The 27668-nt window shown below is 34.7% G+C and overlaps 1 protein-coding gene across 4 annotated transcripts in view; it reads right to left on the bottom strand.

Annotated features, from left to right (window-relative positions):
* Positions 1-27668, bottom strand: part of VPS54 (VPS54 subunit of GARP complex) — a 92666-nt gene that overhangs the window by 38837 nt on the left and 26161 nt on the right. For all 4 annotated transcript variants that reach the window (XM_030877369.3, XM_030877370.3, XM_060309937.1 and 1 more), the window contains exons 4-9: positions 19236-19314; positions 16810-16844; positions 14618-14749; positions 11077-11462; positions 2965-3091; positions 1880-1987 (exon numbers count right to left, since the gene is read on the bottom strand). In XM_030877369.3, the coding sequence (XP_030733229.1) occupies positions 1880-1987; positions 2965-3091; positions 11077-11462; positions 14618-14749; positions 16810-16844; positions 19236-19314 (867 nt within the window). The remainder of the gene's footprint in view (positions 1-1879; positions 1988-2964; positions 3092-11076; positions 11463-14617; positions 14750-16809; positions 16845-19235; positions 19315-27668) is intronic.

Genomic DNA, 27668 nt, shown 5'->3' with positions numbered 1-27668 from the left:
TTTGCCCGTGTTTGAATTTTACGTAAGTGGAATCATACAGTGTGTACTCTTCCGTGTCTGGCTTCTTTGGCTCCACCTTATGTATGTGAATATCCATGTTGTTCCATGTAGTTTATTCATTCTCATTGCTGTATAGTATTCAATGATGTAAATATGCTACAATTCTATTTATCTTTTTTACTGATGATAAAATTTGAGTGTTTCCGGTTTTTTATTACAAATATGCTGTCATGGAATGCTTGTGTTGTCTTTGGTGAGCCTAGGTATGAATTTCTGTTGGGTAAATTACCTAGAAGTAGAATTGCTAAGCTATAATATACATGTATATTTAGTGCTAGTTATCAACAATTTTTGGAAGTGGTAGTGATAATTTTAAAATATGGTGTTTTAGTCAATGTTTGAAAGAGGTAAAAGATGGGGCGATTGTAACATTTTTCTTGCTTGTTTTATTTAAACATTAAAAACTAAGAAATGTACATTCAACCTAATGATGATGATCAATTAAGCCTAAGAAATTCATTCAAAATTGTTCTTTTTCACACACAGAAAAACTAAAGTTCAGAGAATGAGATTTATCTGAATAGAAAGTCAAAACAAAAATCAGGGAAGTGTATACATATAGCTGATTCACTTTGTTGTACAGAGGAAACTAACACAACATTGTAAAGCAACTGTACTCCAATAAAGATGTAAAAAAAAAAACTGCTTATGGAAAAAAATTGTATCTCATGAAATATAGCGGCAACTTGAATTTCACATCTTTAAAACTGAAATAACCTTAAAATGTATATCTACTTTCTAATGAGTAGATGACAAATACTGAAACTTTGATAGCATTGTAGATGGTAAGCTTTTTCTTTTAATTTCTAAAAGTAATGCAGATGTAAAATGTCTGACAATTCCACTTTATCACTTTATGCCAATTGTGTTGTAATAAATACCAATTAGCTTGGGAAAAAAATCAGGGAAGACTAAAAAAAAACAAATAGATTTTAGTTTACAATTATAATTTCTTAGAGATCAGAGTAAGAAGAAACGCTGGTGAAAGTATATACTATTGGTAAAACGTTTTTAGAAAAAAAGCAATTCAGCTCTATGTATCAAACAATTTAAAAATACATTTCACTCTCTGACCAATAGTTCCACTTCAGGAATCAGTTATAAGAAAAATAGTCTTAAATATGAGAAACCAAACAAACAAGACTTTATACCAAAGCATACCAAAGATGTTTGTCACAGTGCTGTTTATAGTACCGAAATGAAAATGACCTAAATATTTAACACAGAGGAAAGTTTAAACAGGTTTAACTAACATAATGTTGATGGAATTTTATACAACCATTAAAAGTGATATTTCTGAAGGCTTATGAGCAAATGCTTATGTTATGATTCAAACGGAAATATATAATACAATTCAAAATTATATATACAGTATGAGAGCACCAATGATAAACACCAGTAACAACTTATGCTTAGAAATATTCTTTTTTTTTTTTTTTCGGTACGGGGCTCTCTCACTGCTGTGGCCTCTCCCGCTGCAGTGCACAGGCTCCGGACGCACAGGCCCAGCAGCCATGGCTCACGGGCCCAGCTGCTCCACGGCATGTGGGATCTTCCCGGATGGGGGCATGAACCCGTGTCCCCTGCATCGGCAGGTGGACTCCCAACCACTGCGCCACCAGGGAAGCCCTAGAAATATTCTTAAAGTGATAATCTTTTTGACTGGTAGGGTTATGTTTTTCTTTCTTCTATATTTAAAATTTTTTAATAAATGAGAAAATATTACTATGATACTGCATGTATTATTACAGGATCATGTAAAAATAAACTTCACAAAAGATTCTAGATGAAAATATATCAAATAAAAAAGTATAATTACCTGTTTAATGATATTCTTTGCTGTAATAATCATTTCTTCACTATATATTTCTAAAAAATTAAGTTTTCTTTGTTTTAAAAGTCCAAATACAAGAGATACTAGTCTTTCCTGTTAAAATAAAAGAAGGGTATACAATGTCAAAATTCAAATACAAAATAATCTCACTTAGAGGTAGAAATAATCAACGTCAAGGGTTTTATTGTTTGACCCTCAAATCTCTATCCTCCTTTTGGTATTTTCTAAAAGGCTTAAAAACCCCTTTCCATAGCAATCTTGTCATCAGATTTTTGGAGTCATTATTCTAAAACAGGTAAATCCTATCCTACTATAGTGGATCAAATGAAGCTGGTTTGGGGACAAAACAATATGAGTATATTTTGGTCTAGTTTCAGTAAGTAGCTAGAAAGTATTATTCTGAAACCCTGATGACCAATAAATACTCTATGAGCCCGGTGCTTTCTAATTAGTGGTCTAGAAGACTGGAATGATGACCTGGATTATTTGTGGAGCATTAACTGCTAACATTTACAAAAATCTCTTTAACTACTTAGGCTGCTATCAGGGCTTTTTGGATTCTTTACAAATTCTTGGCAATAATCAGCATTGAGAAGTTACTAGATAAGTTACCAAATATGATATATTTGTACATGCATATGCATAAAACATGTTCATAATAGGTGCTCAGTGAATGTGAATGACTGATAAGTTACCATATAATAATGATCACTTTTTATAAAAGACACACTCCAATACATGCATATACATGGATATAAGTTAATTCATTCTATATCTACATCCTATATCTATATTTGGAACTTGGGTAGTAAGCCATATAAAGACTTCATTTTAACTCCCATTTCTAATTAAGCTACAAAATTATTTATTCTCTAATTTCACAGGATAATAAACAACTGTGTGCTTCCTAAAGTCACATACTTAGTGAAAGATTTCATAGGTCTCACAGGCTTGATATTGAAGATAATTTTGCTCACTATAACCTGAGGAGAATGTGTTCTAAACTAAGGCTGTTAGGAAATAACACTAAGCAATGACATCAATTTCATTCTACAGTTCAAAAGACATACCTCTTCTAAAATTTGACAGTCATCTTCCAATGGTCTATTTAAGTCACTGTGAGAATAAGTAGAAAATTCTGCAATCATCATTTTATCTATCAGTTTTTCTAATTCACAAAGCTGTGATCCCAAATGCCTACAAAGGAAGAGGGAAATGTTACCTCATTTATTAAAAACCCAGATTTACTCCACGATCAAGGGAACCCGTCAGCAAAACTTTTCTAGCTGACAGTACTTGTGCAACAAGGTGATGTTTTAGTAAAATACAGTCTTTTAACTTAACAAAAATAACTGTGACAGTTTCACATCATCTCCCAAATTCTATTTTTCTCTGTATATCTTAACCTCCAAACAGTTAAATATACTATAGGAAACTTGGTTCTAGAAAACTTCATGACTGCTTTTTAGTCTGCTTTTCACAGACAAAATATTCAGATATTCTAAGTCCTTTCCTCATTAACCACTTACTGAATATAAATGTCAGTAGCTCCCCAGCCATTCACGTATGCAATAAATACAAGCGCTTACTATGCACCAGGCCCTGTTCTGGGTACCTATAAATATTTGAAGGACTATAGGCGAGACTGACTCAGCTCAACCTCCGTCAGAATTAGTTTGAGTTACTGTGCAATATCCCTCAGGCCATTGAAGTCATTAGAACACATGAGTGAAGATCTAAAGTCACTGAGCTATAATCTATCCATGGAACTTCTTCTCATGAAGTATGATGTTCCTTTTTAGTCCACCTCTTCAGTACCTGCAGATCCTGGCTAGGGTTAAAGTGAGCAGGACTCTAATTTTGGCAGAGTTGTAGGGGTGGTGAGGGCAAGTATTACTAAAGAGATTTGGAACCTTCTCCCTAGAAAAAGTAAGTACTGTCCAAGTGACAAGAGTGGTCCCAGGTAGTTAATCCCTGCTCTGAAGGGCACTAAGGATGAATACCGTCATATCCAAAGGGATTTTTGCCACACAATCTAATAGTTTCATAAAAACAATGGGTTGAAGAAACCTAGGTAATCTAGTTGGTCCAAGGCATTTCAAAAATTAAGTGAAATTTATCTTAAATGTAAACATTTATAATTAATTATAAAAACATTTTAAAAGTTTATGCTACATTTACTTGAAAAACAAGCCCTTAATGTTAGCAACTGTCTTTACTATGACCAGATATAGCACATTAAAAAAAATTAAAGCATGTGACCTTTTAGACAGATCCGTTGTTCTTCTTTTATGAACAACAACAATATGGTAAGTAGTGCAGTGATACTTTTAGAAAAAATCTGATAAGTGAAATAACATAAATGTGCTTTTTGCAATATAAAAATTATATTTCTCACAGCTAATTAGAAGTCTGATAAGGTTCTCATAAATGGTGACAACATCTCACAATAAACTAATTTATAACATATCCACTCTTACAAACTAAAACACTGCCATAAAAGGAATTTGGCAGTGTCTTGCAAAATTACATAGGCAATTAGCCTTTGACCTAGGAATCTGACTTCTCAGAATCCATCTCAAAGATACACTGGTAAATGACAAAAGAACATACATTCATTGCAGCACTGTTGGTAATTGCAAAGGAATGGAAACAACCCAAATGCTGACCAACAGAAGGCTAGTTAAATATATCATAATAGACCCTATAACACTTTTAAAAGAATCGAGGAATACCAATTAATATACTATATACTGCTACAGAGCAGTTTCTCAACTACTGCCCCCTTAAAAAGTCTTTTCAGACATTTTTATTTCTAATCACTCCCCATGAAGTTTTAATATCACAGATATACTGTAAATCTGTTTATGTACTGTGGTCTTTGGAGGGCCACAAACCATTGTAAAATCCAAGAGTTTTTTTCACCCTTCAAGAACAAACTTTTCCCCCCTTTGGGTGATATCCCCCATTGAGAATGCATACTGTAGCATGATCTACAGGGTATATACTGTAAGATAAAAACCCCACGGTGGAGGAAAGTATGTACAGTATGCTAATGCTTATCTAAGATGAGGGACAGACAGAGAGATGGATAAATAAACATAAACTAAAACTTCTTTAAATGACTTGTAGGAGTAGGTACAGAGGAAGAGAACCAAGATAGAAGTTAAATTTCTCTGAATATTTTTTGTTTTATAGATTTGACTTTGGAACTATGTAACTACTTAACATAGTTGTAAAACAATAGTACATTTAAAAACAGCAATCCTTGAATATCAAAAGCAAATGAAATAAATGAACTTAACTATGTATCAAAGTACAGGCAAATCTACACAAAGAGGAATTATTTCAAGTGACTTTAAAACACAGTAATTTATCCATTCATACCACAAGGGATATACCTTAAGAAAAAGAGGGAAAATTATTTTCTAGCTCTTCCCACTAAAAAGGCCTAGAGATCATGACCAATTCAGTAGCAAGGAACACCTCTGATACCTAGATTGTAATTTCTAAATACCATTTCCTACTAAAAGAAACTAGGGCTCCTTAGAGAAATGGCAGTTTACAAATATGGAGCAGAAAATGTATAATATGAATATCCTGTCATAACATGAAGAAAACCATTAATGACTACTCATAGAATCAAAAGGACTTGAGGAGGTTCCTACAAAAGATAGGACAATATGAACATTGATTAAAAAAAACCTTAATACTTCAAATATATATAAATCCATGTGCTTATAAAACATTTGGAAGATGCTACATTTTTCAATTCATTATTTTAAAAACTGCTAAATAAAGGAAAAGAACCTAGACTTTATCTTGCCTATCCTTGTAAGAACTGTCCTTCAGAATTACCAAGTAATTGTTATGGAGAAATATGGCTTTATAGAAATATTCCATTAACAAATGAATAAGGAAGTTTAGAATTAGAATATCATGATTTGCAACCCATAATGAGATGATAAATCTAGGCAATGATCACCAAATGGCTGCTAATTTCACGAAAAAAGAGACAACCAGATATATGCCTCTTGGCTGAAATACACCTATTAGGTACTCTTACCAAAAAGAAAAACTTAAATCTGATCAAGGCTTTAAATCTAACTACCAGTTTATAGAAAATACAAGTAAAAGGAAAACACACTAAACATGGGGATGCAGTTGGCAAAATCCAGACTGTGAGAAGCACTACAAAGACAACTCAATTTCTTCAATAAATATTTTGAAAGGGAGAAAATGAGAAGAATGGAGAACTATATATCAAAAGACATTTGAAATATATCAACCAATTGTAATATACAGTTGTTATTATTTGGATCCTGTTTCAACAAATACACTGTGAAAAGAATTTTGAGAGAAATAGGAAAATCTGAACACTGACTAGCTATTTGAAACTATGAATGATATTCGAGTTATGTTTTTAAAGATCTTTATCTTTCAGAGATACATAATGAAATACTTATGGATGAAATGAAATCATGTTTTGGATTTGTTTCAAAATAATCCAGGAGTAGGGGGAGGCATATAGAGAAAACCAAGTTGGCTATGAGTTAATAACTCACAGGTCATATGCAATTTATCCAGCTTCATATAACTCTCTTCATATAATTTCCTCTATTTTTGTGTATGTTTCAGTTTTCAATAAGTTTTAAAAAGCAGTAATAGGGTAGGATATGAATCCACACATAAATTTAACATTGCTTCATTCTCAGTTAATTGATTTTTATAAAGATCAAAAATTCCTTTTAAATGCAGACTAGAGGTTAACACCCAAGTATGTGTTACCTTCAGGTACAAATAGTCTTCAGCAAATCCCAACAAAGAATTATGGTAGGAAGTCCATAGGACTGTATCTACTGATGTTTGGGCATCAAAGTAATAAAACTCTATCATTTCAGCCTAATAACTTAAATGTGACGTTCTATTTAATGTCAGATATTGTCAAAAATAACTGAGTAGCTTCATTTTTACACATCTTGAGTAATTTTAAAGTCTGACAAATATAATAAAGAAGAGCAGATATGAATCTCAATACTAACATCAAATAGTATTTATTATGTACTCACAGGTATATGATAACATATATAAAAAGATTTGTCTAAGCAAATCCCTAAATAAAATTTCTAGAATTAGTGTTTTATAGGATTCACCTATTCATCCTTGCTGTTTTTAAAATATTTTAGACTACTTTAACAATAGATGCAATTATACTGGCCTGTATATTATTATTAACCTTACCAAAAATATTTAATAGATAAATCTGCTAACAGTTCATTTTAAAAGTATGTATCCTAATAATCACATATAATACTTTACAGTGGTGAAAGAAATCTCCTGAAATGACAGACAAGTAACTAAAAATCACTTTCTGAAAAAGTACATAGGCTCATATATCCAGCTAAACAAATTGGAGCAATTCTAATACTTTCTACTTTAATATGCCTCAATTTGTACATGAATTCAGAACTTCTACTAAGCTGTGGGTTCACTACAATGACCTTTGTGTTGCTTTTATCACAGAAACTTACATATCAATAAACCCTACAGTAATACTAGTTTCATCAAATAGCAGAAAATCTGTTGTTTTGGCTTCACCTCAGAGCACACAATGTGGATGTTTTCATAACATAATGTTTTCAAGATCTAAATTATGGGAGATTATATAGGAGTAAAGAAGATGTTAAATACCTTTTACTACTTCCAATCCTACTACTAAAAATACTACTTCCAATCCTACTACTAAAAATCCCTTAAGTGGAATCCCAAGGTGGCCTCTGATCAATGAAATCATAATAAGCTAGAACCTATAATTAACTCTGAATGTTTTCCACCTTTTCTTTCAAGAAGAAGAAGAAGAAGAAGAAGAGGGAGGAGGAGGGGGAGGGGGAGAGGGGGAGGGGGGGAGAGGAGGAGGGGAGGAGAAGAAGGAGGAGAAGGAGGAGGAGAAGGAGGAAAAGGAGGAGAAGGAGGAGAAGAAGGAGAAGAGGGAGAAGGAGGGGGAGGGGAGGAGAAGGAGGAGGAGGAGGAGGAGGAGGAGGGGGAGAGAAGGAGGAGGGGAGGGGGAGGAGAAGGAGGAGGGGAGGGGGAGGGGAGAAGGAGGAGAAGAAGGAGAAGAAGGAGAAGAAGGAGAAGGAGGAGAAGGAGGAGAAGGAGGAGAAGGAGAAGAGGGAGGGGGAGAGGAGGAGGAGAAGGAGAAGAAGAAGGAGGAGAAGGAGAAGAAGGAGAAGAAATGAAGAAGGAAGAAGAAGAAGAAGAGGAGGAGGGGGAGGGGGGAGAGGGAGGAGGAGGAGGAGGAGAAGAAGAAGGAGAAGAAGGAGACGACGACGACGTATGAGTAGAAAAACTAGTTTCATTAATTTTTATCCTAAAATCTATTACTATGGTAGATTCCTAGCTCAGCAAATCTCCAACTCAGTTGCCCACAGTTTAACATCTATTGCACTAGAAAATTAGCACTGATGTTCAGAGTGATCTATTTGAGGTCCTACAAAACCTCAATCAAATATATTAAAAAGTATACATAACTCTTGGGTCCGATGAGATCTGGGTTGAATCTTGACTCTACTGTTTTATAACTTGCTGTATGACTTGGAGCAAGTTATCTAAGATTTTCAATGCTCTAGTTTCCTTATCTATTAAAATGGGGATAAAACTATCTATCTCATAGAAGGGTTTTTTTGGAGTGGGGAGGGGGATCAAATAATATATGCAATATTCTTAGCACTGGTACAGAATACCAAAGTATTCAAAAAACGTTCTTAGGTTTTGTAGTGGTGGCAGTAGTACAGTAATGGTGGTAGTAAGTAATAAAGAAAAAAAAATTAACAGTGGTGAAAACTGAAGTTTCTACATAAACCTTTACAGTAAGAAACAGAAAATAACAACATTATATCCCTGAATTTCAAGGTAACTGAATCTTTTCTATACGAAACCTGCAAGATATCAAGGTTCAAATATATTTTCATATATATTATATTTTATATGAAGAATAAACACTCTTTACAAATGTGCAGGTGCTAAAAAAAATAATAGTAGATATTTGAGTAAAACATAGATAATCAGGGGCTTCCCTGGTAGCGCAGAGGTTGAGAGTCCGCCTGCCGATGCAGAGGACACGGGTTCGTGCCCCAGTCCGGGAAGATCCCACATGCCGCGGAGCGCCTGGGCCCATGAGCCATGGCCGCTGAGCCTGCGCGTCTGGAGCCTGTGCTCCGCGACGGGAGAGGCCACAACAGTGAGAGGCCCACATACCGCAAAAAAAAAAAAAAAACAACAAAGAAAAACAAAAAAACAAAACATAGATAATCAGAATATTTGAAAGTCTTTTAAAAAATCATATACATTTTTTTATGAAGAATATTTTGTCCTTTGAGTTAAGGTACAAACAAAAAAAGTAAGGATGAAAATAAAGGTAAACTCTTTCTTGAGCTCAAGATAATTAAAAGATTATAAAATTTTCATTCTGCCTTCTGATAAATCATAATCTACTGGGAATAAATATCCAACCCTGTTCTTAAATATTTTCCAGATAGCTTTGGAGAACTAAATTTTTCATCAGTATTATTAGGCATAAACTTATGAGTCAGGAAAATGAAATAAAATAAACTGCATGACCTTTGGAATAAAAATGAGAACAGTTTCAGAATTTGTGTTTAGCAGGCAAGCATTTAATCTTTGCTTCTATTGCTCTATTCAGAGGATAAAGCACTCTACTTTCTAGAAACAGCTCCCAATATTCATCAAATTCATATAATATAGTGGTGACAAGAAAAAACACAGCTTCTGTCATTACAGAAGTCCATTTTGCTAAAATACTGACAAAATTAATATTATTTATTTTAAAAATATATGCCATATACACATTCAAAAAAGAGAAATATTTAAATTTTCAGAGGTAAAGGGGAAACTAAAAATCATTTAGTCACCCTGGGTTCCCATGCTGAGAAATCCAAAGTAGGCCTCAAAGGACTACAAACCACCCAAAATTGATTGCAAAATTTTATGTACAGGTATATTTTTATGGAAAGAAGGTCCATCCACAGCTTTCAATAGATTCTCAAAGAGGTTTGTGATCCAAACTTTTTCTGTAAACATCCAAGTCTGGATAAGGTTCTTCCCCTAAGGTTAGGATCCATAGTAATCTGTACTTCATCATCGTACTGTACTGTACTGTATAATAACTACCCAGTAATTTCTGTCTCCCTCCTATCAAATAAATTGTAGAAACAGAGCAGAAAGCATCTCTGCTTTGTTCATGGCTATATTCCCAGTATTCTGCCTGGTGTCTGTCATGTAATCAATAACCATTTCTTGAATAAATGAATCAATCATTCACTTGCATAATTAAAATTGGGCCAACTTTTTAAAAGTGCTTTCAAAATAAATATTCCAATTACATATCCTTAGTCAATAAGAACTTATAATTCAATTAAAATAAACTTATATTAAAGATAACCTTTCCAGAATATATTAAGTTACAGAGCACATCTCCCATAAAACTTCTTTGTAGTCACTCAGTAGTATAATGTTTCCCAGCAGATAGGAACTTCAACAAGGAAACTGCAAGCCTGCTTAACTGAATGAAATTTTGATGGCTTACAATTGGTGTAATCTGTAAATTAAACATATGACATGATCTCACATAAAATAACTAAAACCCTAATCTTAAAGGTATTTTCAAAATAAAAACTTGGAAGAAATTGGGTCTTTTCCATCATCGTGTGGAATTTTTTGCAATGTGATAGACTGTAAATGAGAAATGAATTTTAATAATTATCTAATTTAAAACTTATTCAATGGCTTTTAAAATGAACTTAATTTCAGCTATACTAGTATTCCTTTTTCCACCTTTATCTATTATCTTGACACAAAACTACTTCAACATTTTCAAAATATAATTTTCAAAGCTGTGACTGGCCCTTCGTTGATTTCATCTGCTAGAAAATTTAATTTTACTTCTTTATCCAAATGTCTCTGTAAATATTGGTCCTCATGATTTTTGTTTGTTTTAGTAAGACTAAAATATCAGAATGATAACATTATTGAACAGATCAATCTGGAAGAAAAAAATACCCTTGTAACTCTAACACATTCATAGATTTTCAGCTAACGTTACATACTAAAATTTATCCTTTAGAAAGTTCTAACATTATTTCTAATGGCTTACTTAATGGACATACCGGAAGCTGTGAATGCCCTGAAGTTCCTGCTGTAGAACCTCTTGCGTTGTTGCTATTAAGTCCAATGCTCCGACAAATTCAGAAGTAGATAACAACACCTGTACTGTAGGCTGAGTCTGGTGTACAGTGGCCATTAATTTCAGTTTATTGTATACTTTAACACAATTATTTCTGGTAAGTGCCAGTCTTAAAATGTGTAGTGATCCTTCACACATTACTTTATCAATCTGTGCAATTTTATCTCGAAGCATTTTTACAGCCTGGGAAGTTTTCTTGAGGTAGTCCTGCAATTCGTGTTGAGAGGTCATTGCATGAAAAAATGCTTCTGAACGTAGAGAGATCTGGTGAGCAATGTTTACTTCCACAATATCCAGATAATGGCTCAGCTTAAGAGGAAAGGAAAAGAAAAAAAAATCACAGCATATTATAAGTATACCTTAACTACCCAAATACTTTCTGAAAACGATACAATATTTCTACATGCATTTTAAATCCCACTGTGTGAACTGTTTGATTATGTGATGCTTGATACTAGGCATACAAAATAGAAGGGAGATGAAAGGTAGAGCCCAAAATTAATAAATGTAAGACAAAAGCATAGAAGGTGATTTACCTTCTTCCTCTGCTCCTGCCATTACTGTCCTCCAGACACCAACTACTTTCTAGAGAGTAAAAGTAGCCCACAGTCATCTCAGATTATAATCTAGTTTTAGAAGTTCCAAGATCTGAGACAGAATGATTGAGTTCCTTAACCTCCACACATCACTGCCATCACCAATATATCATTTATCTGACTGAAAGATGATTATAGTTACCATTTACTGGCTTTCTATGTACCAGGCACTGGTATTTTATATACATCATCTTCTAATTTTAACAATCTTGGAATACAGGTATTATTATTATTTTATTTTACAGTTGAGGACAATGAGGCTCAGAAACATTAAATAACTTGAATAAAGTCATATGATTAGTAAGTAGAAAAATTGAAATTCGAACCCAGGTTTGTCTAACTCAAAAAGTGAAGTTCTTTCTACTGTACCATGCTGCCTCAAAACGTTAGAGAATTCATGAAAGACAGATTGGTGATCCAGCCACAAATTACAGAGAGTACTAGAATTCACCTGGATCTTTTTTTTTTAAGCTGTTAATTTCACATTTCAACAATTATTCTTTTATCAATTTATAAAACTCAGTTTATTTCCAATGTGTTTTCCTCTTAAACAGTTGACTGAAACAATTAGTTCATATATATCTTATTTGTAATACTACCAAAATTAATTCCTGGAATAACATGTATTAAGAATGCTTTCTAATTTCAAATATGGACTTCTAAAACTTGAGTTGTCTTTTCTTCCTTCGTAACTGCATATGCCTTCTTTGGCTATATTATTTTTCCATTTCTCTCCCACTTTTTTACTTCTAGATTCTTCCTATTCTTCCTATAGCTCAAACTTTAAGAATTATCTCTGAACATCTCAGGAGAATTTGTAGTGTTAAAGGGTTAATGGGCTTTCAACATTTAGGACTCATAAAATTAGAGGATTATTTGGTCACCAAGCCTGTCTCATTAAAACCATGCAGGATCATGCATATCTTCAATACAGCTCCTTCAATAATCTATTATAATATATAATAGGTTACAAACAAGACATTCTTCTATAGTTTAAATCTGTTGCATTTATACTCTTTTGCTGTTGTTCTTTTTACCTTCAACAGCTGTTCATTTATTTACCTAAAAAGCAATATGGGGATGAAGGTACTTAGGTACATCACAAGCTAAAGTAGACTCAATCTTCAGAAAATGGAGAAAAAGTAACTCCTGTAGGACAGGGGTACTCAGAATGCAGTTTATATGCTGCTGCCAGTTTGTGAACTGTTTAACAGGTCCATGATGAAATGAGGAACTCTGCTGGAAATTAAATCAACTACATCACTAAACCCACGGTATTGCTTTTTCATAGAAAGACTTTCTTAATGAAGGAAGCAGTGAAATGATGTACGTTCTAGAGCAAACTCATTGTCTCATCGCAGACCAGCACTTTGGGTAGCAGTACTACAATAGGACAAAAATTTCCCTAATCCTGGTTGTAGCATCCCCTCTTTAAAACTAGCAAGATAAAATGGGTGCTGTCAATCATACAGTGAGTTTGAATCCTGTCTTGGAATCCTGTCTTCCATTCCTTTTCTAAGAACAGAGCAGAATGAGGAGACAAAATGTAAATGTAATAAAGCTGATTCTGCAACTTACCAAAAAAAAAAAAATTTCCATTACTTTAGTCACTTTAAACATTTAGCATGAGAAAATTGTTTCATTTGAATTTCAAATATTTCTGCAATTTATCAATACTCCATTGATCTATTCTTTTCAAAGGCATAATATTTTCATAATTCATTTCCGAGTAAAATTCTATAAAGGGAACAGTTTTTAAAGTATTCCTAAAAGTATCTGTATAGATTGGTGAAATTTTTATTGGCTTTTGTTGTTTTTCTCTTTTAAGGTATTCTACCAGGGGATATACTTGGAATGTGAAAACGTAGTCTGGGAGTGAGTCTGTGTCTATATATCCATTGTTTTCATAAGATTTGTGAATTTATTCTTACTCAAGGAAAACCTTTATAGATGAAAATGTTGCCAAAAAAAAAAAAAAAGTGAATTCATTTTCATTTTCAACTGTGAGAAACGGAATACTCACGATTCTTTCCCCACATTTCTTCTCCTCTCCTCCCTAAGTAGCCCTTTCTTCAGTTGCTGAGGACTGGACCCAACTTATTGAATAGTCTACCTGAGGCAAGCTTTCAGACTGCCAAGAGCTGTCGCCTGACTAAAATGAAATGCTTTCATCTCAGTTTAGGAACCACAGTCAGTTTTAGAAAAGCTCTAAACTGAATGCTAAGAAAGAACAGAGATCAAAGGTTTTTACTTCCTATTCCAGTTTTAAAAGATTCTTGATCTATGAGTTATGTTTAAAGTTTTACATTTTAAATGACTTTCAAGATGTTGACTTCTGAAATATAGAACACTGTAAAATTTTGAAAAACTGCTGACTAATAACACGCAAAAGGCTACGCTTTGCAAAGCTAAAGGAACAAGGCATTTTTTAACTATGCTATTTTTGCTTCAAAATAATCATCATTACTATGTGTAAACGAGGAAAAATAGTACCTCAGGAAAAGTTAATTTTCTGTGCTTTAAGTCATAAAGAATATAAAATTAGCCAATATACTGTTTGGAATAAATGTAAAACAATTAATTGTGTTATCTAATACATCCTTTCAATTGAGATTGCTATCAACTGCTGTTTCAGATAAGAAGCACTCAAACAATAACCTTTTCCTTTTTCAACAGCACAACTTGTATTGCATTGACACAAAGTGCTATTACTTTATCAGTTAAGATCTGAAGGGTTCTAATTATCAGTAACAATAAAGATGAAATTAAAGGAATTAGTGCCTACTAAATAACTAACTCTGAACTCACACAAACAGTACCACTTAATTAAAATAGTTTTCTACATGGGAAAAGTAAAAAAGAAACTACCTTTTCTTGTAGCAACTTTGAGGAAGCTGCATCACGATTTCCTTTTCCACCAGCAGTATTAAAATGAGACCATGGTAAAACTGAATTAAAAGTTAAGGAATCGTCCAAGGCAAAATCTGGTTTCATAAAAATCTATTAAAAAAATGCATTTCCCTCAATTAGATAAACATTTTCTTTACATCCATTATCCCTTCTAACATCATAAGACCATTAAACAATAATTAACTTGAATCTCAGGCATATACAGAAAAAGCAAGTGATAATAAGTTGAGTTATTTATACAAAAATCTGTAGAAGAAAAATATATAAATAATGTTTCATCAAGCTAAAAATGCTCATGAAAGATAGAAAAATGTTTTTTTGCCTTTACCAACAGAGATGGTCATTCCATTACTACCTGGTCAAACTCACGAATGCAGTCCCACTGGGCACATACAAAAGGGAGATATCATACTTATCCTAAAATTTCTGTATTATTTCCCACTGATAGTGGTTTTTTAAAAATGTCAAATATCAATATCTCTATACTTATATTTCTATTTTCTCTTGCTCAAAATTCTTTCAAACTTTCTTTTTTAGATTAGACATACACTAAATTTTAAAACCAAAACAAATTCAATTTTATGAAGAGACTGCTCCTTTCCCTTGTATACCACATCCATCTGCGCACCAAGTACTACCATTAATATTTCCTCATTATCACTTGAATCTCCTCTCTACTCTATCTCCACAGTATTTCTGCAGCTCCTCATTATCTCTGGATTACAGTAAATGTCTACTTACTGATGTCCTTCCCTAATCTATCCTCCATATATCTTTAAAATGCAATTATAACTGAATTAACTTCTCTTTTTAAATCTCTCAATGGATTCCCATGACTGACAGACCAAACTCTCTTAGAATGGCATTAAGAGTTTTATTTATCTCATACTTCACAAAATTTATTTAACCCCATCTCTAAACACAAGTATACCATGTATACTTATCTCATATTTCATAAATATTTTTACTTAATATGTATATCTCCCCCAGACCATATGTTCCTATAAGACTGGATTTATAGATTATTAATCTTTCTATTCCAGCACATAGCATAAGGCCTGAAACATGGTTTAATCAATTAATTTCTATGTTATATTTTATTATATTCACTGATTCATATGACCCATATCCAAAAATTGGTATGAATGTGATAGGGAAATATAACTAGGGACATGAGTATATTTTCTAGTCCCTCTAGTATAACTGAAAGTATTGATTAATTCAATAAATGTTGACTATCTATGATTTTACTCTTATGCTAGGCACTAAGGTGGAAACAAAGCTAAATTATTCCAGAGGTCCTAATCTCAAGGATCTTTAGCCCAAGGGATGTGATAAAATATATACATAAATATTTTATAAGGGAAAGAGTGACAAATGCCTTAAAAGGGAAGGCAGGGGTCTAGATAAAATGCTATGGCAGTTTGGCAAAGGGGCCAATGATCTTCATTTGGAGGAAATGTATGCATGTAAAGTTGTCATTTAAGCAAAAACTATAAAGGATTAGATATGGGGAGATAAGAGAAAAGTCTTCCAGGCTAAAGGAACACTGCAAGTAAAGCATGGAGCCAGCAAAAAAGTCTGGCTGAAGTAAAGAATGTGTAAAGATTAGTAGGCAAAAGTTAAGAGTGTGCCTATGATGGAAGTGAATAATTAAGGGCCTTAAATTACAGTTTGAATTTTATTTTGTAGGAATCAAAGAACTTTAAAAATGACTGCCCTTTCCTTTTTGTTTCTGTCTTTCATCCTTCTGTCTCTTTGCACCCTAAAGAGCAATTATCACAGACCTCTTTGAGAATATGATGAATGCAATGGACTCCTTCCCCAGAAAAAAAAAGAAAAACAAAAAAACACTCATCTATCACACATCTCTACAAAATTCTTCATACAAAGAAAATATCCCTAATAATTTGGAGGGGTAATAAAACCAATAAAATTATATTTTAAAATGAAAACACTTAAACATATTTGTAGGTTTTGGTGATAAAGAAGAGATTGATCATGCAAAAGAGAGAGAAGAAAAGTAAGAAAGTCCCAGAAGAGGCAAAGTGGTCAAAGCATCAGAAAACAGCCCAGTGAAAGCTTCTTACAAGGCAAAATTAAAGATCAAATATTAAAAAGCTGTATTCTCATTTTTTAGGTTTTGTTACCTTAGGTACTTGCTCCAGATCTGTCCTGGATTTATCTATTTTAAAATGGAAAAGGGAAAATATGATTTTTTAAAACTTGTTTTCATTTTATTTCCATAAAATATATTTTGACAGATTCAATACTATACTAGGTCACAATTAAATAACGATTTAAGTTTCTTTCTTCAACAAATATCAAACACCTTCTGTATACCTAGGAGTAGGCAAAGCAGTGAGTATGTTTCAAATAATTTTAATCAATTGTTTAGTAGCAATAAAACAACTAAATGTATTCAAGTCTTTTTTAAATGGACACAGAAAGCTTGGTGCTATCTTATAGAAATGCTATTTTTATTGTTCAAAAGATCCACCATCCCATCCAGTATTTCCTATGATCAAAAAAATTTTTAATGCCGTAGTAGTTTTCTTCTTAGACATCTTAGTTTGTATCCTCTACAAACGTCTTGCAAATGAACCTCCTTTATCTTCGTCTCACCAATCAGATTTCAGACAAGGTACCCTCCTTTCCAAAACTAAGCTTTCTGTACTCAGACTCCATCCTCTCCTGCCTCTTCTCTGAGCTCGCATCAATTACCCTGCCTCTCCATATCTTTAACATTTTAATAGCTCTTTTCTCTCTGCATATAAACATGCTCAGTTCTCTTCGATTAAAAAAGAAGAAGAAGAAGAAGAAAGATAAAACTCAGGGCCTAGAGTAGGTTGAGGCAAGGGAGAACCTCAGGTGCAAAATTTAAGGAAGCACTCGTCTCAGTATTATGCAGATACCTCTCTTGCCTCATCTAATCCTGGCCATGCAAAAACATTCTTCTAGCACAACTGCTAGTAGAAACAAACTAGAGGGATTCTGTTCCCTCTAGTCAATACCTTAACATTTCAAATCTTCAAGTCACATCCATATTGGCAGTCTCCACTTCCTACTCTTGTACTCACTCCTTAATACATAGTATTGAAATTTCTCTAACTACTACTCCAGTCTAAATGTTCTCCCTAAGATCTCCCAAATTGCCAAATCCACAGAGATTTCTCAGAGTGCAAACCTGATCTATCCCTGAAGTATTCTGACACTGTAGACTAATTATTCGCACTTCTTTGAAATTCTAACTACCTTCCATCTCTAAGGTGCAACTCTCTCTTGGTTGACTCTTCTATCTCTCTGACTACTTCTTTTTAGTCTCCTTCACAGGTACATTTTCTACTCCTTCTTAAATGTGACAGCCTCCTAGTGTTCTATCATCAGTTCTCTTCTCCTTACTACTCACATCCTCCCGGGTGATCCCACCTGTGCCCTTGGATTCAACTACCATGCTATTGTCTAGCATACTGTCTATGATAATGTCTATCGTACTTGTATCTCCAGCCTAGATCTCTTTCCTGAGCTCTGGGTTGCATACCAGACTCCTCCTTCTATGCAAAACTTCAATTAAACCAGCCTCTATCTCCTCCAAACTTCCTTCTCCAATACTACCTCTCTCACCTAGCCAGCTGCCCAAGCAAGAAATGTGGGAATCATCCTTGAATCATCTTGCTCCATTACTAACAAATGACTGACCACCAAAACCTGTGCCTCCATTTCTGAGGCATCTCTTAAAGACCTAATTTCCTCTCTATCCTCATTATAACTGCTATAAGGAACACATGATTTCTCACTTGTATTACTGCAATAGGCTTCTACTGTATTCTTGCCTCCAGTTTTATCATCATCTATAAATTTACTAGCCACAACTTCTTTCACAGTGAAATATATAATCATAACTCTGATCATGTCTGGTTTAAAATATTTTGTAACTCTATACTGCTTTTAGAAAAGAAAAATGTCTTAGCATGATATACAAGGCTCTTCATGATCTGACTCCTACCTACTTCTTCAGCCTCATTTCTTGCTCCCAGTGGAGCCAGCATACTGAACTCTTGCAGGTCCCAGAACATGCTAATTTCCCTCTTGACTCTATGGCTTTGCATAAACTGTCCCCTTTCCTGAAATGCCTTTTTGCACATAAATATTTCTTGATAGTTAGTTTAAAACACAGATAATCCTCATCAACTCCAGTTTTTATAAAGCTAAGTTAGGAACTCTTTACAATATTACCATGCTGAACTTACTGCCTGATATACAGTGTTGGTTTGTTTAACCTTGCTCAGGAGACCATCAGCTTCTTGAGGACAGGGACTATTTCTTATTCATTTATTTTTAGGCAACAAGCAAAGTACAAAGCACCTGAATATTAAATAACTATTTGTTGAACTGAAGGATAACACTACCATCAGATCCATGATTTTTCTCTTTAAACCTTTTAGAAAAGATTATGATTGCAGGCTATAGAAATTTCACTAGAAATAAAAATTAGATATGATAGTCAACAAGGTCCTAAAATTAAGATTTTGTTCATTAATATTTATGCTATGCTACAAAGAGCACATATTCATACCATGAGTATGTAAGAGAGTCCTGTCAAAGGTATCTTTAGGAGGACAAATTTTCTTGCATCTCTCATGAATCTTCTCTCTCTAATAAAAAGACAAATAAATAATGTGATCAATGCTGTGTGGCAATATGAGTATTCAAAGCATTAAAATATTTAACAAAACAGAATATAAGAATATACCAAATAAGTTCTAAATTTTTCTAATATGAAATCACTAGCCTCTTGAACTTAAATACAAGTAACAAGTATGCTTAATAAACCAAATACCACTGAGGTGTGTGAATGTCTATATACTTATACTCATCCCATTTTATACAATTATAGTAAAATCTCCATAAACTTAGAATGAAGTGGGAAAGCAAATAAAAAATCCTTATTCTTATAACAGAAATCAATTAAGAAAATAACTTTTTAAAAATAAGCAAGAAAATTTTAAATCTATATACCTAAGATTGAAAGACAGATTAGTAGTTAATACTTCCTCTGAGTCCAAAAAGAAAAAAGGAAAGACAGAAAGAAACCCCACTCTGAGTTCAGGTTAGATGACCACTAACAACACTGTTATCTTTTGAGATACCATACACAGGACATATGGGAAAGTGGAGTGTGGTAAGGAAAAAACCCTGGGCTAATAGTATTATCCCTGCAGCATTCTGAGAGCAGTTCTATCAGAAACTACAGGACTGTCTCCAAAGTGGCTGTACTATTCTGCATTCCTGTGCACAATGAATAAGAGTTCCTATTAGCCACATCCTTGCCAGCATTTGGTCTTGACAGCATTTTGGATTTTCGTCATTCTAAAGGACGTGTAGTGGCACCTTGTTTTAATTTGCAATTCCCTATAGACATATGATGTCAGGCAATTTTTCATATGCTTACTAGCCATCTGTATCTTTTCTTTGGTGAAATGCCTGTTCAGATCCCTTGTCCATTTTTTGTGGTGAAATATACACAACATGAAATTTACCAGTTAAAACCATTGGTGGAGGTGGCCAAGACAGTGGAGTAGGAAGACCTTGAACTCACTTCCTCCCACAGACACACCAAAATTATAACTATTTACAGAGCAACTATCAATGAGAACCTGAAGAATAGCAGAAAAGATTTTTCACAACTAAAGACACAGAGAAGAAACTACAGCAAGACAGGTAGGAGGGGTAGAGGTATGACCCACTCACCTGGGTCAGGGACCCACAAATGGGAGAAATATCACAATTATAGAGGTCCTCCCCAAGGAGCAAGGGGTCTGAGCCCCACATCAGGCTCCCCAGTCCAGGGTCCTGTGCTGGGAAGATGAGACTCCAGCATGTGTGACTTTGCAAACTAGTGGATCTTATGTTCAGGAGAGCTGGAGAGCTATAGGAAACAGAGTCTCTGCTCTTAAAGGGTGCATGCAAAATCTCACATGCTCTGAGTCCGAGCCAGAGGCAGTTGTTTGAAAGGAGCTTGGGGCAGACCCACTGGACAATGTTGAAGAGCCTCTGAAAGAGGCAGGAGGCAACTGGGACCTCTCCAGGGAATAGAGATGATGGGAGCAGCCATTTTGGGAGCTTGTTGCACTGCAATAACACCAGTGCTGGTGAGCACCATTTTGGAATCCTCCCTCTAGTCTATTAGCACTGGGAACCCAGCCGTGCCCACCAGCAGGCCAGCACCAGCCCTGAACCCACCCGAGGCTGAAGAGATAGCCACATGGGGCCCCAGCCCCACCCTCCAGAAGGCCCATGGCCACTGCATGAGGCACAGCCTCAAAGCCAATCAGGCCGGAGGCCAGCCATGCCTACCAGTGCACCCACAGTAGTTGGCCCCCCCACAAAGTAGGGCACATGCAGCCCCACATAGGGGCTACCCCTATAGGATATAGCTCTGGTAACCAGAGGGGAGCATGTTGCTGTGCCCCACAGGACATATCCTACTTAAGACCATTTCTCCACGATCAGGAAATATAACTGACCTAACATACAGAAATAAACACAGAGAATTGGGCAAAATAAGGAGACGGAGGTATATGTTCCAAACAGAGGAACAAGACATAACCTCAAAAAAAGAACTAAACCAAGTGGAGATAAGCAATCACCTCCACTAAAAAGTCAAGGTAATAATAAAGATACTCACCAAACTCAGGAGGAGAATGAATGAAAACTGTGAAAATTTCAACAAAGAGTTAGAAAATATAAAGAACCAAACAGAGCTGAAGAATACAATAACTGAAACTAGAAGGAATCAACAGTAGATTAGATGATACAGATCTCTTCAGCAGTCTCGAAGAGGAAGTAGTGGGAATCACAGAAGCTGAACAGAAAAAAGAAAAAAGAATAAAAAAAAGTAGTTTGAGACCTCTGGGACAACATTAAGCATACTAACATTCACATTATAGGGGTCCCAGAAGGAGAAGAGAGAGAAAAAAATGGCAGACAACTTGTTTGGAAAAATAATAGCTGGAAACTTCCCTAACCTGGGGAAAGAAACGTATATCCAGGTCCAGGAAGCACAGAGAGTCCCAAGCAAGATGACCCAAAGAGGTCCACACCAAGACACATTAAAATGAAAATGGTAAAAAAAAAAAAAAAAAAAAAAAAAAAAGATTATAAATACAGAATCATAAAAGCAGCAAGAGAAAAGCAACTAAGTATGTATGAGGGAACTCCCATAAGACTATCAGCTGACTTTTCAGCAGAAATTTTACATGCCGGAAGGGATTGGCAGGATACACTCAAAATAATGAAAGGAAATAACCTACAGCCAAGAATCCTCAACCCAGCAAGGTTATCACAAACCTGAAGGAGAGATAAAGAGTTTAACAGACAAGCAAAAGCTAAAAGCTAAGAGTCCTGCACCACTAAACCAGCTTTACAAGAAATATTAAAGGGACTTCTCTAAGTTGAAAAGAAAAGGCCACAACTAGAAATATGAAAAGCATATCCTATGATAAACCATAATGGAAAAGAATATTTTTAAAAGAATGTATATATACACACATACACATATGTATAACTGAATTGCTTTGCTGAACAGCAGAAATTGACATAATATTGTAAATCAACTATACTTCAATTAAAAATTTAAATTAAAAAAAGAAAAGTATTAAAAAAAACTCACTGGTAAAGGCAAATATACAGTAAAGGTAGTAGATCAACCACTTATAAAGCTAGTAGGAAGGCTGAAAGACAATAGTAGTAAAATCATCTATATCCACAATAAGTAGTTAAGAGTTACACAAAACAATAATATGTAAAATATGACGTCAAAAGCATTAAATGTGGGGGTGGGGTGTAAAAATGTAGGGTGGTTAGAATACGTTCAAACTTAAGAGCATCAACTTAATCAGAGTGTGTGTGTGTGTGTGTGTGTGATATTTAAAACTCATGGTAACCAAAAAATACAAATACATACACACTAACTAATCAAAGATAACCAAAAAACCTACAATACATACACATACAAAAAAGAGAAAGGAATCCAAACATAACACTAGGGACTTCCCTGGTGGTCCAGTGGTTGGGACTTCAGGTTCAATCCCTGGTTGGGGGGCTGGGATCCCACATGCCTGTGGCCAAGGGGCCAAGGCACAGAACGGAGGCGGTGTTGTGGCAAATTCAATAGAGACTTAAAAAAAAAACGGTCCACGTCAGGAAAAAAAACTAAAACTCAAACAAACATAACACTAAAGATAGTCATCAAATCAAAAGGGAAGAGAGCAAAAGAAGAGGAGGAAAAAAAAAACCTACAAAAAAAACAAGGGGCTTCCCTGGTGGCGCAGTGGTTGAGAGTCCGCCTGCCGATGCTGGGGACACAGGTTCATGCCCTGGTCTGGGAGGATCCCACATGCCGTGGAGCGGCTGGGCCCGTGAGCCATGGCCGCTGAGCCTGCGCATCCGGAGCCTGTGCTCCGCAACAGGAGAGGCCACAGCGGTGAGAGGCCCACGTACCACAAAAAAACCCAAAAAACAAAACAAAACAAAAAAACAGAAAATGATTAACAATATGGCAATAAGGACATACCTATCAATAATTACTTTAAAAGTAAATGGACTAAATCCTCCAATCCAAAGACACAGAATGGCTGAATGAATATAAAAACAAAACCCATATATATGTTGCCTACAAGAGACTCACTTCAGACCTAGCCACACACAGACTGAAAGTGAGGGATGGAAAAAGGTTTTCCATGCAAATGGAAACCAAAAAAAAAAAAGGAAAGAAAAGAAAAAAAAAGCTGGGTAGCAATGCTTATATCAGACAAAGTGACTTTAACACAAAGACTGTAACAAGAGACAACGAAGGACATTACATAATGATCAAGGGATCAGTCCAAGAAGAAGATATAACAGTTGTAAATACATATGCACCCAACATAGGAGCACCTAAATACGTAAAGCAAATATTAATGAGAAAAACTGGTTATACAATGAAAGTAGGGGACTTTAACACCCCACTTACATGGTTGGATAGGTCATTCAGATAGACAATCAATGGTCTTAAATGTCACATTAGACCAGATGGAACTAACAGATATGTAAAAACATTTCATCCAAAAGCAGCAAAATACGCATTCTTTTAAATGCACACGGAACATTCTCCAGGACAGATCATATGCTAGGCCACAAAATAAGTCTCAAAATGGACTACCCTGGTGGCGCAGTGGTTAAGAATCTGCCTGCCAATGCAGGGGACACGGGTTCAAGCCCTGGCTCAGGAAGATTCCCACATGCCATGAAGCAATTAAGCCCGTGTTCCACAACTACTGAGCCTGCACTCTAGAGCCCACAAGCCACAAGTACTGAGCTCATGTGCCACAACTACTGAAGCCCGTGTGCCTAGAACCCGTGCTCGGCAGCAGGAGAAGCCACTGCACCGCAACAAAGAAGAGCCTCCACTCGTCACAACTAGACAAAGCCCACACGCAGCTACAAAGACCCAATGCAGCCAAAAATAATTAAATAAATTTATTAAAAAGTCTCAATAAATTTAAGAAGATTGAAATCATATCAAGCATCTTTTCCAACCACAAGACTATGTGACTAGAAATCAACTCCAAGAAGAAAAAATTCAAAAACACAAACAGGTGGAGTCCAAACAACATGCTACTAGACAACCAATGGGTCACTGAAGAAATGAAAGAAGAAATTTAAGAAATACCTAGAAACAAATAAAAACATAAACATAACAATCCAAGATCTATGAGATGCAGTAAAAACAATTCTAAGAGGGAAGTTTATAGCAATACAAGCCTACCTCAGTAAACAGAAAAATCTCAAATAAATAAGCTAAACTTCCACCTAAAGTAACTAGAAAAAGAAGAAAAAGCAAAACCCAAACTTAGTAGAAGGCAAGAAATAATAAAGATCAGAGCGGAAATAAATAAAACAGAGACTTAAAAAACAATTGAAAAGATCAATGAAACTAAGAGCTGGTTATTTCAAAAGATAAATAAAATTGATAAAGCTGTAGCCAGACTCATCAAGAAAAAGAGGACCCAAATAAATAAAATCGGAAATGAAAGAGAAGTTACAACTGACACCACAGATACAAAGGATAAAAGATTACTACAAACAATTATACACCAATAAAGTGGACAACCCAGAAGAAATGGATAAATTCCTAGAAACATACAATCTCTCAAAACGGAAACAGGAGGAAACAGAAAATATGAAAAGACTGATTACCAGTAATGAAATCAAATCAGTAATTAAAAAAAAAAAAACTCCCAACATACAAAAGTCTAGGACAAGATGGATTCACAGGTGAATTGTGTCAAACATCTAAAGAAGAGTTAACACCTATCCTTCTCAAACTACTCCAAAAGGGATGCTTCCAGACTCATTCTGCAAAGCCAGCATTACCTTGATATCAAAATCAAAGACACGACAAAAAAGAAAATTACAGGCCAGTACTCCTGATGAACATAGATGCATGAATCCTCAACAAAATATTAACAAACCGAATTCAATAATACATTAAAAGGATCATAAAATATGATCAAGTGGGATTTAACCCAAGGGTGCAAGGATGGATCAATATCCGCAAATCAATCAATATGATAGACCACAATAACAAATTGAAGAATAAAAATCATATGATCATCTCAATAGATGCAGAAAAAGCTTTGACAAAATTCAACATACATTTATGAGAAAAACTATCAACAAAGTTGATATAATGGGAAAATACCTCAACATAATAAAGCCATATATGACAAATCTACAGCCAACATCATACTCAACAGTGAAAAGCTGAAAGCATTTCCTTAAGATCAGGAACAAGACAAGGATGTCCATTCTCGCCACTTTTATTCCACATAATACTGGAAGTCCTAGCCACAGCAATCAGACAAGAAATAGAAATAAAAGAAATCCAAACTGGAAAAGAAAAAGTAAAACTGTCACTATTGGCAGAATACATGATACTATATATAGAAAATCCTAAAGAAGCTACCAAGAAACTATCAGAACTAGTAAATGATTCAGTAAAATTACAGGATACAAAATTAATAAACAGAGTCTATTGTGTTTCTGTACACTAACAATGAACCATCAGAAAGAGAAATGAAGAAAACAATCCTATTTACAACTGCATCAAAAAGAATAAAATACCTAGAAATAAATCTAACCAAGGAGGTAAAAGCCTTGTACTTGGGAAACTATAAGGTACTGATGAAAGAAACTGAAGATGACACAAACAAATGGAAAGATATACTGTACTCATGGATTGGGAGAATTAATAGTTAAAGTGACCATACTACCCAAGGTGATCTACAGATTCAGTGCCATCCCTATCAAAATACCAATGGCATTTTTCACAGAACTAGAGCAAATAATTCTAAAATTTGTATGGAAACACAAAAGACCCCAAATAGCCAAAACAATCTTGAGAAAGAAAACCAAAGCTGGAAGTATCATGCTCCCTGATTTCAAACTATACTATAAAACTATAGTAATCAAAACAGAAATGGTACTGGCACAAAAACAGACACATAGATCAATGAAACAGAATAGAGAGCCCAGAAATAAACCCATGCTTACATGGTCAAATAATCTATGACAAAGGAGGCAAAAATATACAATAGGGAAAAGAGCCCCTTCAATAAGTGGTGCTGGGAAAAATGGACAACTACATGCAAAAGAATCTAACTGGACTATTTTCTCATACCATATACAAAAGTAAACTCAAAATGGATTAGAGACTTAAATGTAAGACCTGAGGCCATAAAACTCCTAGAAGAAATATAGGCAGTAACCTCTTTGACATGGATCTTAGCAAATTTTTTTTTTTTTTTTTGGATCTGTCTCCTCAGGCAAGGGAACAAAAGCAAAAATAAACCAATGGGATTACATCAAACTAGAAAGCTTTTTCACAGCAAAGAAACTATCAATAAAACCAAAAGGCAGCCTTCTAAATAGGAGAAGATATTTGCAAATAATATAACCAATAAATGGTTAATATCCAAAATACACAAAGAACTCATACAACTCAACATCAAAAAAACAAACAACTCAATTCAAAAATGGGCAGAGGACCTGAATAGACATTTTTCCAAAGAAGACATACAGATGGTCAACAGACACATGAAAAGATGATCACTAATTATCAGGGAAATGCAAATTAAAATCACAGTTGAGATACCACCTCACACCTGTCAGAATGGCTGCTACTAAAAAGACAACAAATAGCAAATTAAAAGTCTTGGTCAGAATGTGGACAAAAGGGAACCCTGGTGAACTGCTGCTGAGATAAATTGGTACAGCCACTATGGAAACAGTATGGAGGTTCCTCAAAAAAGTAAAAATAGAACTGCCACAGAATCCAGCAATTCCACTTCTAGGTATTTACCTGAAGAAAACAAAAACACTAATTCTAAAAGATATATGCACACCAATATTCACTGCAGCATTATTTACAACGGCCAAGATAAGGAAGCAACCTAAGTGTCTATCAATAGATTAATGGCTAAATAAGATGTGGTATATATACACAATGGAATATGACTCAGCCATTAAAAAAAAATGAAATCTTGCTATCTGCAACATCGATGGATCTCGAAGGTATTATGATAAGTGAAATAAGTCCGACAAAGACAAATACTGTATGCTCCAACTTAACATGTGGAATCTGTAAAACAAAACAAACAAACAAAGCAAAAGGAAAACAGACTCACAGAGAATAAACAAATGGTTGTCAGAGAGGAGGGGAGTTGGGGGGTTGACAAAATAGGTGAAGGGGATTAAGAGGCACAAGCCTCCAGTTATAATATAAATAAGTCATGGGTATGTAATACACAGCATAAGGAATATTGTCAATAATATTGTAATAATTTTGTATGGGGACAGACAGTTACTTGACTTACTGTGGTGATCATTTCATAACATATGCAAATGTCAAATCATTATATAGTACACCTGAAACTAACATACTATTGTACATTAACTAACTTTTTTT

The sequence above is a fragment of the Globicephala melas genome, chromosome 12 (assembly GCF_963455315.2).
Source record: "Globicephala melas chromosome 12, mGloMel1.2, whole genome shotgun sequence".
Lineage (NCBI taxonomy): Eukaryota > Metazoa > Chordata > Mammalia > Artiodactyla > Delphinidae > Globicephala > Globicephala melas.
This window is presented reverse-complemented; position numbering and strand designations above follow the sequence as displayed.